The sequence below is a fragment of the Zootoca vivipara genome, chromosome 2 (assembly GCF_965207765.1).
Source record: "Zootoca vivipara chromosome 2, rZooViv2.hap1.1, whole genome shotgun sequence".
In the NCBI taxonomy this organism is placed as follows: Eukaryota; Metazoa; Chordata; class Lepidosauria; order Squamata; family Lacertidae; genus Zootoca; species Zootoca vivipara.
In genome coordinates this window covers 75,955,153-75,969,788 of record NC_142584.1, presented here as the reverse complement: position 1 = coordinate 75,969,788, position 14,636 = coordinate 75,955,153, and the positions used below count along the sequence as shown (strand labels likewise).

The following is a 14,636-nucleotide window of genomic DNA, read 5'->3' as shown; positions in this document are numbered from 1 at the left end:
GTGTGTAAATTGGCAAGTTCCCCATGACTTTGGTAGAAAAGCTGACCCCTTTAGGACTACCGGGTTTAGGGTTACTAAAAAGTCAATGTTACCAGCATTCTTAGGGACAGCTTGGCCGGTGCATCTTTCAGGAGTCCCTGGAGCCTGGCTAGCTGGCAGCTGGCTTTGGGTCCACTTGCAGTGAGCTCTGTCGATGGGGAGCATCGATGAACTTTCATTGCAGTGTTGCATTGTATCTCTTTCGGAGGCTCTTTTGTTCAGAAACATGTCAGTTGAAAAATGAAAAACAGAACTATATTATGAGAGATTTAGATCCTTAACCCACTTATAATTACTAGCTCTTAACGACTTTTGCCCCATCGGTTCTGGTAATGCATCTCCAAATCATAAGCATAGATGCTTTAGATTACATGATGAGGGACTTCTGCCACAGACCACAAAGGAGCACGGGTTGAGCCCTCCAGGGAAAACCCGAGCTTTTGTAGAGAAAACGAGGTCACACAAAGGCGCTGGGGACCTCAAAAACCCAGAAATGGTTAATTTCAGGTGCAGGGGGTTCTGGCTACGCTCTTAGTGGTCTCTCTCGCCTCTCGGATCGCTCCAAAAGGAGCGGAGAAGAAAGGTGAGATTGAGGTCTGGGCACTGGGATTCCCCTTTTATCTCTGCAAAAGCGAAGGCTCTGGCTCCTTGTGCATTATAGCAACAGGGTCTCCATGATTTTAAAAACCAAATCCTTTAAAAGAACGTGGAATTGATTGGAACAATCGATTGTTTTGGAACAATTTGGTTAGTGGCGGGGTGAAAAAAGGAGGTCCATCCTGACTGCTGTGAGAGACAAAATGCATGGAAACTACCGGTACTTACAAATCATAACATCATAATGGAAGTCTTCCCTACTGTGAGATTTAAAACTAAAGCTTACTACAGAAGTCTTTTTATACTCATTTCAGTACCGCTGTCCGTAATTTTGGGGGGACTCTCCTAAATTTTCATTAGCTCAAAGGCTTACTGCCAAAATAATCAATTGCATTTGTTCAGAAAAATACACTCCAGGAAGCCCTAACAGGAAGAAACTTGGTTTACATATTAAAGGTTGCAGTCCTTTTCACTGTAGGACTGCTGCAACCATTTTCCTCCCTCTATGCCTGTGCAACCACAGAAAATACAACCTTCGCAATTTCATTAAAAAGGTTAGCCAGCCTCTAAGGAGGAAAGCCTGCTGCTTAAGTCACTGGTGACATTTCCCCACCTCCATCACAATGCATTCAACAACAACAAAGATCCTCGTGCATTGCAACATTCTCTGGGAGCTGCTGTAGCATTTGAAAGCTTGCAGTTGTGGGGTGCGGTAAGCTCTGCAGGCCATTCCCACAAAATTGTTATTTTTACACATAACAGCTGCTGTAGGATGACCCCCTGGTAAAGTAGCTCCTACACCACTGCTCTCAATTATGTAAAGGGAACCTGGGTTTCCTGACATACAACGGCTGGGACCTCCCGTAACTGCGTAGTAGAAACGGGCATGTTGCATCAACACCCTTTTCTCGAACATATGCCACTTTCTGAGATGCTGGATACGATGTAAAAGCAACTGACTGCACGCCAAAATAGCTCTTTCAAACCTGGACAGTATTTCCATCTACTGAATGCAGAGATGCACCACTTCTTAAGGAGCTAAAGCCGCTCCAAGAAAAGGTATGGAAGCTAGTACATACCTTCTCTCCGAGTATCAAGAAGCACATGGGCACATGGAGGCTTCTTTTTGTAAAGCTCAAAATCTGCATGTCTCTTGTCCCAAGGCCATCTGTCCCGGTCCGGAATTGTCATGTCACTGGCTTTCAAGTGCTCCTGCCATGTCTAAATGAACATTGCAAATCTTTTAGCACAAAAGCTGTCTTCCTGAAACTTCCAGGACAGTATAAACTTCAAATCACACAGCAATATATGAATATGTCATATATACCATACTGACGGACGACAAACGTAACTTCCGTTAAGCAATTTCCTTAATATGGAAAAGAAGAAAGCCGCCACACAGATACTAATATTTTGTATGCTGAGATAACACCTCAAGACAGCCTGTGATCTATCAGTCCTTAGGGTCCACTTGATCTTGTTTCTCACACAGCAGGTCCCCATGCCAGACAGCAAACGTCTTTTGAACCTGAGGGGACTTTCCAAAGCAGTTTGCAAAATAGCATTGGTGATAGTCAAAGCAAATGGTTTCTTTTTTATATAAAAAAACCCCCACCTATTTGATTAAAAAATCAGCAGCAGCTGTGATAATTTATTACCCACCCTTCACTCCAAGCTCCAAGGGTTACAATAATGTAAAATACAGCTTAAAAACTTAAGAATTACAAAAGACTGTACAGTTTTAACGGTGGATTCTAGTCAGTTTCAGTGGTAGATAACATTACTGAATACATGCTTTAGCTGATTAATCAGCAAGGACAAATTTTAATTACTCGACCTAAGATTAGAAGATGCATGAGCAGGCAAAAAAAATATCTTAATTTCATGAATATACCCATGAGATCTGCTCACAAGCTACCAGCAGGATGCAGAAATGCATGTGCAGTTCCTTTTCACAACCAAAGCTGTTTTCTACCCCGCCTTTCCACTACGGTATATAAAAGTCTTCAAACCAGCTTAGAATAAAAATGGGCAAAGCAATCCTACTGGATCTGGGCCAGGAGCGCTATGGCAAATCCAGAGCCCTTGGAGAAGCGTTTTTCCTTTTGCCAGCATATTTTATTCTTTGGCTCTCTGTTTCTTCTTTAGTGGTCTGTAGTGTTTATTCTTCTGCTGGTTCTCTCCCTCTGTTCTGGGAGAGTGTTGAAGGTACAGGAGGGATCTGGATTCAGCAGATCCAAAGCCGCGTCTCCCATTCACCTCTGGTACATAGCCTACCTACTGATTACCCCAATTTTTGCCCTCTCTGCCAGTAGAGACCTAATGATAAAGAATTGATGGCAGCTGACCTTTCTATTGTGGCTGGATGAGATTCCAGGGCAGACCTCTCTCTCTCTGCCTGTGGAGCAGGAGATCTACAAAATGTTATAGTCCCTTGGGCAACCTCCCAGGACCACAGGCCTGCACCATAAAGTCACACACAAAAAATAAAAAGATCTTAAGGGTGCAATCCTGCGCATACTTATCTGGGCGTAAACCCCATTAAACACAGCAGGACTTGCTTCAAAGTAAACATGCACAGGGTTGTGCTGTAAATCTACCAATACTAAAATAAGACAGCAGTGCTGTTTAAAACACAGCATATAAGGGGAGAATAAAAACAACAAGTTCACACTGTTCAAGGACACACAGAATGTTGTCTGCCTTGTGCCTAAATGATCACAGAATCTTAGGATGGTGGAGCTGGAAGGGACCCTGATAATAAGATGTATGGTCGTGGAGAGTGAATACTGGGCCTTGAATTCAGAGGGATGAGCGTCAAAAATTTGCATCTGCCACAAAACTCACTGGATGGCCTGCAAGAAGACCCTGTCTCTTAAATCTTCGTCACAGGGTGGTTGTGAAGATAAAATGCCACACAGGGGAGATTATAGGTGTGGCATGAATTTAAAATCCGCCATTACCTCACGCAGCTCCATCACTCGTGCTTCGTCAGGCCTACGAGGATGCCGGTTGGACTCGAGGCTGCTCTTATATCCAGGATACACAAACCCTCCTGGGGAGAGCCACATCATCTCCGATTGGTGCATAGACTCCTTGAGCACACTGTCTTCATCTACTGGGTCAAATACGGCTGACAGATATTCATGATTGTAAGTAAACCTATTGCCTGGATACTAAGAAAGACAAATGTTTCTGTCAGAAAGAACTCTCATCCTCTGGGTTTCTCGCACCGAGAAACAAGTTTTGCTAAAAAGAGCAAAGCCTGAACTTTACAACAAAATTCTGTACATGTTCCTAACACAGCAATGATAATTGGGTTGGATTTAGAGTGTACAGAAAACACTTAAGAAACTTGGATATCTAGAAATCCCATAGATACTTAATTCACTTCAGAAGATAAAGCAATATTATTATGAATGCAAAGACAAAAATTCAGCCTGAAGAAGCAAGACATGAGGGATACACTCCCTTAAAATGCAAAAAGGTGAAACCTGGAGGATGGAGATATATATATATACACACACACACACACACACACACACACACACACTATGAATCTGAACCACTGGGCTCCCAAATCTTCACAAAATTCCTAGAAAAAAATAAAATCCCAAAATTTAACCAGACATACCAGAAATCATTAGATCAATCTTTAGCAGAAATCCAAAATGGGATGTACTACTCTCACCTCTGCCATCTCTTGACGAAGCAGCTTCTTTGCAATTTCTGCAGAATTGAACGTCTGGCAACTGTAATTAAAGATGGACTTGCCATCAGAAGGGAAAGCCCTGATGATTTTCCTGCCTTCCCTTTTCACCATCTTGCTGAGTAGATGTATATTCTCAATATTAGACTGGAAGACAAGTTAACGCATGTAATTATTCTGGTCTTGTTAGACAAAAAGAAATGTACTTTTGAAAATAGACACAGGACTTCTGCCATGGAAAAAGTCGGTAGCTGGACTGTCAGGTAAGTCAAATCAGTAAGCTGTAGCCAAGTCTCTCCAACTCAGCCCTCTGTCAGATTGTCTAAACCAGCCTTTCTCAACCATGGATCCCATCACCCCTGACCACTGGTCCTGCTAGCTAGGGATGATGGGAGTTGTAGTCCAGAAACAGCTGGGGACCCAAGGTTGAGAAAAGCTGCTCTAAACAGTCACCAGGCAGCACATAACTGAAGGTGAAGGTGTAAATGGAGTTGGAGCTCTAGCTGTGGGGTCTGATGTCGTACTTCCCTTGGGGGATGGGAGCTCACCTTGCGGACCGCCAGCTGCCAACCACTTTTCTTTGGAGACATTCAGCTTCCTATTTTCCACTATCAACCAAGCTAAGTTATTAACTGTAATAATGTTCATATTTTAGAAGTAAATACTTGTAACTTTTAGAAAACATATGGGGCACTAAAGACCATCACCTGCGCATCTTCCACAGAGGCTCTAAAACCCAGATGCTTGCTTAGTCTTTATTGCCCTAAAGGTGTCAGAATCCACAAAGGGTCCCTTCCCCTTATGAGCTGGCTTTTTAATGAACCCTCAGGCCTACTATCACTGTGATCACACAAGTCCAAATAACAACTTCTCCTTTCTGGGGGGCGGGAGATCCTTGTATCCATTTTGTTCTTTATCCTTGTTAAATTTGCTAAAGAAATAAATCCTCTATACCAGGCACGTCCAACAGGTAGATCGTGATCTACTGGTAGATCACCGGATGTCTCTGGTAGATTACTGCTAGATTACTGGCTCCCCTAAAAAAAGCTCACCCAAAAATTTCCTCCTCCCTAAAAAAAAAAAAAAAGCTGAACAACTAAGACCTGAAGCCCTTAAAAGAAATGGGCTTTCCTCCGTCCGAAAAGAAGCTCAACAAGTTTGACATGAATCCCCCAAAACAGGGCTTCCCTACCTAAAAAAAAAGCTCAACAGCTTTGACCTGAACACTGCCAGTTTTTAACTCTGTGAGTAGATCACAGTCTTGGGAGTTGGCCACCCCTGCTCTATACCAATGACCTGGGTTGCTGTTCCTAAGGTGTGAGTCCCACTGGATTCAGAGGGACTTTAAACAGCTTATGGTTTCTGACGGGGAAGAATGCAGGGATGGGGAATCTGCTGGCTTTTCCATTGTCCCTGACCACTGACTATGCTGGCTGGGGCTGATGGAAGTTGGGAGCCCAACAAAAAATAGATGGCTAAAGATTCCCCATCCCTGATATGTGTATACGTGAATCACAGGACAATAGAATACTTCTTCACATGAGCATCAGGAGCTTGCACCCAAAAATAAATGCAGCGGGGGGGGGGGGGGATTTGAGCATTTTCTCGCTTTCAAACTAAAAACCCCTCATGTGCATGCTATAATAGCACAACTCCATTAAGAAGGCACTTTGTGAGACATAGACATATCTGAACAATCTCTTTAGATAGGACTAGGCAATCTGTAGCACTCCAGATATTGCTGGACTACAACTCCCATCATCCTTGGCCATGCTGGCTAGGGCTGATGGGAGCTGTAGTCTGACAGCATGTGGATGGCTACCGTTTCCCCTTCCCTGTCTTAAGACAACCTTTCATTGCTGCAGCGCACACACCTGGATAAAGTCTTCTTGTGTCTGACTTTCCATTTCCCTTTTTCTAAGTATGTACTCTTCGTTGTGGTTATCTAGAGGGAAACGCCTGTATTTTCTCACATACGAATCCTTTGGTGGCATATCAAATATCCCTGAGATCTCTGGGTATTGCTGGATGACCAAGTCATCCCTTTTCAATGGGATCCCAAACTCTTGGCTCAACACTGTGATCATTTCTGCAGATGGCAAGAGATCGTGATGGACCACATCTCTTAACTTCATACTGCGGCAGATAGAATCAAGCCTGAAGAACAAGGCAGAGAGAGAGAGAGAAAAAACATAAGCATGTGGGTAAGGGTGACCCAACAGACACTGTGCACTTGGCTTTCAAAAAGCTTTTGATAGACTCCCTCACCAAAGATGATGATGATGATGATGATTTATTGAATTTATATACTAGGGTCTCAGGGAGGTTCACAGAATAAAATCAAGAGGAGGAGGTCCTCTTATGGATTAGTAATTGTCTAAACAACAGGAAGCAGAGAGTAAGAATAAAGGGACAGATCTCACAATGGAAGAAAATAATTGATTGATTGATTGATTGATTGATTGAATGAGAAAATAAAATATTTTTTTTAAAACCACAGTATTCCATGCATAGTTGCACCACAGACTTGTATAATGGCACCATGTTATTGGAAGGTTTTCCCCCCTCAATCCCTTTCCTCATGATCCCTAATACGGATCAACAATGGATCAACATCCATCATGAACTCAAGAATCCTTTCCTAGTCAGTTACAGTCAGTTCAGGTCCTATTAAGATGTAAATGAACTTGTGCGCTGCTTTAGTTGTTTACACTGAACCACATATACCATTTTAAGGCCCATTCACCCAATTTGGAGAAATCTTTCTCGGTTTCCTTATACTCAGCATGTGATCAGGGACCCCCAATAAAGCAGGAGCCCTGATTATGTGGAGTAGTTCAAGGGAATGAATGGAAGTAGAAGCCCCCTGCAGACCTTCCCCATGCAACAAAGGGACGCTTGGGGACTCAGGGGTATCTGCTACAGGCACGACGACATTGGGGGCAGGCCCTGTACATCTGCTCTTCCCTCATTTGCATATTCAGGTGACTTCTTGAATGTACCCTGAAAGGAAATGATGAAACACATTGCCAGAGCAAAGGATCTCATAACTGAGCTGAATCCAATTATTAAGGCAGTGTACTGTGATGAGGCTACAGAGAATCAGAATGATTTCACCACCACCCCTCTGCATGTTACCTTCTCTTCAGCTGAGATGAGATAGGACAAGATACTCAAAAGTGCTATGAAAATTCTCTCCAAAAGGTCTAGTGGAGGTTCCTCCTCTCCTCCACAACCAACATAGGCATATGTATAGAACAGCAAGACAGAAATCCAAGAACAATCTAACCTGATTAGAGCTTCAAAACACTGAAGGGGAACCATGTCCTTGATATATAACAAAGGCTGATTCACGATATTAGATAGTGGCTTGCAGAGACGGATATGAAGCAGGATGGCTTCAAGGTCTACATATAGGCGCTGATGAAAAGAGAAGTGTGAGTTATAGAATATTTGTAATCTTCCAATTTTAGATTCATGCAACCTGTAAGAGAGAAGAAATAGGACAGCATTGACCAAATACTTCATAATCCTGTGTTTCCTGACCTTTCGTACTACCTTTCCCCTTTCATAGTCAAGAGTTTTTTTTTTATTTTGAAGTGTTATAAAGCTGAGATTAAAACCCTGTATGATAAAGAAGAGAAGCAGGTATCATATCAAGAGCAACTAATGCAAAAAAACCTGCGTTGTTTTTAGATGCATGCATGCATGCATTGCAAGAAGAATCATTTTAAAAGAGGCATTTCCTCCTATGGGAGAGATAAAAGGGATGCCTAAGACAGTGTTTATGAGAACTTGTATTTTTTTTTAAAAAAAACTAAACTTAAAACTTCTAACTTGAATCAAGCACATCTTGAGTCAAGCAAGTTTTTTAAAAATTCACAAATACTGCTCCAAGAACATATTCCAGTCCTGGAAAGTTGACCCTACCGTATCACCAGTAGGGTCAAATTAACCAATCTCACAAAGATCTTAATTCCTATCTTTCCTATGTGTTAATTTTAATAGTACTTTAGTTGCAAACCTATAGAAGACTCATTTGGAGTAAGTCTCACTGAACTCAATGGAACTCCCATCTCTGTAGGATTGCATTACCAAGCCTATTTAAGAGCTCCATGTCAAAAGGCAGTCCTAAACATTTTCTTATTCAATTTAGATTATGCTTGGCATATACACAGATGATGACTTTTGGAAAAACGCGAGTCCCGCTTTGCTATTTTGGAAGCGCTAGTCCTGTGCTGTATAGAAATCTTATGGGGTGGGGAACTTGTTTGCTCTCTTTCCCTCTTTCCTAATTCGCAGCAGCATCCATAGTCCTATGAGTTTCAAAGAAGATGTGAGACTGACGACACCAGACTACAAAAGGGCTTCTCTAAGACCTAGCCTTTTGGGAAAAACAGCTAGTGAGATATACTGTTCCAGCATCTCCAGGTTGGGTTGGGAGCATCCCCTGTCTGAAAACCTGGAAAGTCACCGCAAGCCAGTGAGGGCAATACTGAGCTAGAAGGACCAATGGCTTGTCCTATATGTGGAAAGGCACTCATCCATCCACAGACAAAGGAAGGAAAAAATGTTTGGAGGAGGGGTAATGTGCTACTAATCCAAAAGGCATCCTTAGCACTCCCACCTGTATTTCTGGGGATTTTTTGTAGCGCTCTGAAAAACTCCAAAACCAGCCTAAAGCAACAAGCATAAATTAACACATGGGTAGGCAAACTATGGCCCGGGGGCTGGATCCGGCCCAATCGACTTCTCAATCCGGCCCATGGACGGTCCGGGAATCAGTGTGTTTTTACATGAGTAGAATGTGCCCTTTTATTTAAAATGCATCTCTGGGTTATTTGTGGGGCATAGGAATTTGTTCATCCCCCCCAAAAAAATATATATATAGCCTGGCCCCCCACAAGGTCTGAGGGACAGTGGACCAGCCCTCTGCTGAAAAAGTTTGCTGACCCCTGAATTAACAAGTGCCTGAAATGACTTTCACACAGCCTCAGCCTTCTAAATTCTTATCCTCCATCTTGCATTTCATCAAGCGACTCCTTTAAAAGTATGTGGCACTGTAACGTGTTAACATTTGTACATTATGACGCCAGCAAGGAAGAATGAAATTAAAAGTGCTCCACTATTGTCTGTGAACTCTGATTATTTTGTTTAGGAAAGATTGTTGGAAATGAAAGAGAAATAAACCAGTACGTTACTGAATGTACAATTACAGTATAAAACAAAACTAACATTAAAGGAAACAGTTTGATGACAAACAGCCCAACTGGCTGTAAAGCCTTTAAGGGCCAAACTAGATGAGATACCATTAGAAACTGCATGGAGGCTGAGGGGAGTTAATTATTTGCCCTGCAGTGTGGTCCCAGGCCCCATCAAGTCCCCGGCACCGGCAATTTATACCAGACATATACCCCAGGTTGCTGCAACCTGTTGAAGTCCATCTTGCAGCAACCTGGAAGACACTCTTTTCTGCAATGGCGCCCAGTTGGTGGAACAGCCTCGCCTCTGAAATAAGGCAAACGCTAACAAAGTAGACTTTCAGTGCTTGCTAAAAACGTTCATGTTTACCCCAGCATTTCCTAGCCATTGAAACTCGGGTTGTGGCAATTGTTATGCATTCTTGTTTTTAATGTTGTTTTTATCAGATTCTTTTCTATTATTGTGGCAAGCCACCTTTGAATTTATTTTTTAGAAAGGAAGGAGGGAAGGTTCATTCCATTAGTATGAATGGGAATTATTTCAGTGCAAAATAGGAGGCATGCAAGAACTCTGCCGTGAGGGGAAAGAGTTAATGCCTTCCTAGAAACACAGACACACCACCTGCTATTTACTTTAAAGAGATATCCACAGCGACCGCTAACTGCATAAATTACCATCTAATCTACTTTCTCCCTAGGAAGCAGGAACTGTAGCTCAGCATCAGACATAAGGTGCCTTAGCCTCTTCAGTGCCAAGACAGCATTGCACTAGTGAACTTCTAATGGGCAAAATGGGAACGAGGAAAACCAAGTGCTGCACTGGTCTAGTCTCATTATTTTCATAATTTTGACTGGTGCATTTTTATTAAAACACTGTGAAACAACCAAAGTACCCCAAAGTCCTGCCACTGAAATTTTGGGCTAACTTTCCGTTTTGAAAGCATCCTTGAACATATCCTGAAAGTGCTGTCTTCTATCCCTACATGAACTAGTAGAGCAGGGTTGGGAAGACGGTTGCTAAAGAATGCAGATTAAGAGCATCACTCATGACAAACACGCTCGGCTAATCACTGCAGACCAGAAGCACATTGTAAGAAATAAGAAGCAAATAAACAAATTGTTTCTCTATATACAAAACAGTTATTAAAAATATGAGGTCGAGTCCGACAAATCACCTTTGTAAAAAGACCATGGCAGAGGAAAATAGGTTTTAATTGCAAAACGTTTCTGGCTACCTGTCTATTCGTTTATTCCATAACCTCTTAAGGGCTTTGTTCTTTAAGCCTTCCACGATAAGAAGGTGAATGGATCCATCCAGAATATGAAACCCAGTAAGAACATCCAGTTGAGAAATCTCCTCGTAAGTCATCCTGTTATTCAGTTTTAAGGCATTAAGAGATTTATGAAGGATGCGTAGAGGATACGAATCCAGTTCTAGAGCCTCTGCATTGATTTTTGTAATCTCCTGCAGCAAGTAACTTATGAGAGAGCTGTTTTTATAGTCGAAAACATAGATGATGCAGCCATAGGGGCAATAATCATCTTGGGTGTCCTCTGCTTCATCTTGGGGACTTAATGGTACAGCTATTTCAACTCTTACTTTAAGAAAGGCCCCTGAGCTCACATAATGCCCCACTGGAATCTGGGACACCGGAGAGCCGTCAGCAGTCTTAGCTTTCTGAGTGGCACCAATATCCCGAGCAGAGCAGTTGTGAATTGGCGCAGAGAAATTCAAGGCCTTTTCACCTAGCAGTAGTTCAGCCAAGCGGATTTTGGCTACCCCATATGGGTGCCACATTTCCCCCATGCCTTTCATGGGATTCTGGGCCACATATCTAGAAGTGACCGAGCTCAAATGGCTTAGCCGGGGGTCTCCTGGCTCCTCTCCAAACAACGAAGGCTTTATATCGACATCTTGCCATATTTTGTCCCGATCATGAACCTCGATTTCCAAGGGTGGTCCTCTTAGATACTCCTCCAGTTCGTCACGTCTTATTGTTCCTGCAAGAACCACATTGGTATCCTTAAAGAAGACATGAGAGCCATGATCCCGGTTTTGCGTCCGATGTGGCTCCATATTATGGAATTTGTACTTGCAGTAAATAGGAAGGCATGAACGCTATCAAAAAGAAAGAGCAGACAGGAAAGGTGGGAGGGGGCTGTTTTGGTCTCCTTTATCTCTCAGAAAATATATATATACATATTCTCTCAATAAAATTAAGCAAGTATGAAATAAAAATGCACCTTTAATGGAGGTCAGTTTAGGCTAGCCCAGTACATTTTGCTGCCCAAGACACAGAAGCATAGCACCATTTGCCGGTGCCCAGGGCAGGCAAGGGCAGGCACATGGGGGGGACGCCACCCCAGCTCTCACCACTGACAACGATGGAGCAATCCCACCCCCACCAAAGCAAAGTGGGGTCACACTGAGCTGTCTGCCCACCCACACGGGGGAGCCAGCCAACGCAGCCCTTGGCGGGTGAAGAGGAGCACCAGGCTAGGCCATGCTGGAGGCATCTGGTTTATGCCCCCTCAAAAATTGTGTGCCGGGGCCATGGCCCCCCTGGCACCCCCATGCTATGCCCTTGCCAAGGCCAAGCAGCAAATGACCCACACCACCCTATCATGGGTACCCAAGGCTGATGAAAACTATTTTGGTACTCAGGGCAGGAAAATCCCACAAGCATCTCTTCTCTTCCCTGGCAGTAAAAGCACAATAACAAATTAATTATCCATTTGCTTTCTTTTCATGTTGCCCAAATAAGTTCTGCCTGAGGCAACCACCTCACTCTGCCTAGTGGTAGGGCTGTCCCAGCCATGTAGCATAATCCAAGGCAGATTGGTGTCAGGGATAGGCAATTTGGAAGCAGCAGCAACAACCTAGTGGTCAATGGCAGTGGCAGCAAGAAGGTGAGAGGGGCTGCCCTCACTCTTCTGCTTCCCCAGTCCACCGCCTGAACTTGCATACTCATGGAAGGGCCTGCTTTGAGGCGAGTGGGCAAACATGCTCCCTCAATGATTCTATGTGTATATAAAAAGTGCAAACAAGAGTTCTGGATTGGGGGGGGGGGCTTAAATGTGCTTGGTTTTCCACCACCATGTGTTATGTAAATGCAGCGATCCAATATGGCCACAAATTCACTTCAGGTCGTCTTTAGTTTGCAACTGTTTTGCAAACAAGAAATGGGGAAATTACAAATGTAAGAAGCAGGAGCTTTTCAGAATTCAATTCTGTCCCCCCCCCCCGAATGTCACTTGAGAAGAACACTTTGAATTACCTGTAGCACTTTAATTGGAACAGGGGTGTCTGGTAAGCACCTTGCGGAGTTAATCTTAATAATCAGTGGATTTAATTCATGTTTCTGTTTCTCACTCATCAGCGTCCCTTCAACAGAAAAGCTAAGGTATGCGTCGCAAAGTTTAGGGCATTTCTCTCCTAGCTGACTGACCACTTGGCGTTGTCCTGGAAGTGGAATTACATTGTTTATATAATCATTATAGCACCAGTACTAAAGAAGCAATATGTTCTATGTCATTGCTTGATAGCCTTATTAAACCACTGAGCCTCTTGGGCTGGCTGATCAGGTCAGCAGTTCGAATCCCTGCAATGAGGTGAGCTCCTGTTGCTCTGTCCCAGCTTCTGCCAACCTAGCAGTTCGAAAGCACACCAGTGCAAGTAGATAGATACCGCTGGGGCAGGAAGGTAAACAACATCTCTGTGCGCTCTGGCATCCGTCACAGTGTTCTGTACAGCAGAAGCGGTTTAGTCATGCTGGCCACATGACCCGGAAAGCTGTTTGTGGACAAACACTTGCTCCCCTTGGCCTGAAAGCATTATGAGCAACACACCCCATAGTCACCTTTGCCTGGACTTAACCATCCAGGGGTCCTTTACCATTTTTAGGCTTGTTCTCTGGAGAAACCACACCACATCATTTGGTCATTTGTGCCACTTTAACAAATGCAAGAACTTGCAGAGAGAGAAGCAAAAACTAGGACAACCTACCAGTGAGTGCTGTTCTAGTCAACCCCTGCCACAGTTGCAAAGGAAGCAAGGAGCACTTTGGGGGAAGGGACACAGCTCAGTGAGAGAGCATTTCCTGAGCATGCAGGACTGGGAGAGCCTTGCTTCAATCCCCGGCTTCTCCAGGCTAGAGAGCTACAGCCAGTCAGTGTAGACCATGAAAAAATGATGGACCCATGGTCTTCCTGTCTTAGTATAAGGCAACTTCCAATGTAGGAATATGACCACCACTTATGACCATGAGTGGGACCCATGTTTTGTTTTGTTTTGTTTTTAAAAAAGGTTTCATTGGCCTAGACTAGACCTGCCCCCTCCCTTTATTGCTCATGTGTGCCCAACTCTCTAAAAATGCTTCCAATTATTGCAGTCCTGAAACGGAACAACATGTGAAATCAACAAGCAGCATCAAAGAGCATCTCTCCCCACTCTCGCCCATTACTACCTCCTTTCCAGCTCTCCTGCTGCCAACACTTTTAATACTGAATTTTAAATTGATGTAACCTGCTTTTGACACCTGCTGTTGAAGGGCGGGCAGTAATTTTAATAATGGTGGTGGTTGTGTTAGTATATGATAAAACAAACTACTTAGGGGGAAATGACACATAACACTAAATTGCTTCCATTTGGTAAGCATGATCTTCCCCCCTGCCCCATTGCTCTTAACCTTCGGACTGCAGCATTTCTTGTTCATCTGCAGTTTGTAATGTTGTCTTCCATTCCCCTGCTCCAGCTTGCTTATTTTTACCTCTCCAAAGTTACTGCCTAATTCTTCTCTCCATTATGTCAGCTATAGGCTTAAAAAGAACCCAACTGTCCATTAGCATCTCTCTCTCTCTCTCTCTCTCTCTCTCTCTCTCTCTCTCTCTCTCTCTCTCTCTCTCTCTCTCTCTCTCTCTCTCTCGGCCCCTGTCACATATTTTCAGCCATCTCCTTATCAACAGTGCTCACACTCAATGAACGGACAGGCCTTGAACTCAACAGGGAACCCTATTTCTCAAGGGTCAGTTTTAGAAATTGTCACTGGACTTGGAAGTGCTGCAGATCACCAGCAGGGGGAAGGGAAAGT

The 14,636-nt window shown here is 43.5% G+C and overlaps 1 protein-coding gene across 4 annotated transcripts in view; it reads right to left on the bottom strand.

Moving 5' to 3' along the window:
- Window positions 1-14,636, bottom strand: part of CFAP92 (cilia and flagella associated protein 92 (putative)) — a 55,321-nt gene that overhangs the window by 4,820 nt on the left and 35,865 nt on the right. For all 4 annotated transcript variants that reach the window (XM_035106272.3, XM_035106273.3, XM_088662211.1 and 1 more), the window contains 8 exons: window positions 12,825-13,009; window positions 10,782-11,665; window positions 7,635-7,829; window positions 6,220-6,502; window positions 4,328-4,492; window positions 3,600-3,812; window positions 1,716-1,857; window positions 93-250 (listed from right to left, as the gene is read on the bottom strand). In XM_035106272.3, the coding sequence (XP_034962163.3) occupies window positions 93-250; window positions 1,716-1,857; window positions 3,600-3,812; window positions 4,328-4,492; window positions 6,220-6,502; window positions 7,635-7,829; window positions 10,782-11,665; window positions 12,825-13,009 (2,225 nt within the window). The remainder of the gene's footprint in view (window positions 1-92; window positions 251-1,715; window positions 1,858-3,599; window positions 3,813-4,327; window positions 4,493-6,219; window positions 6,503-7,634; window positions 7,830-10,781; window positions 11,666-12,824; window positions 13,010-14,636) is intronic.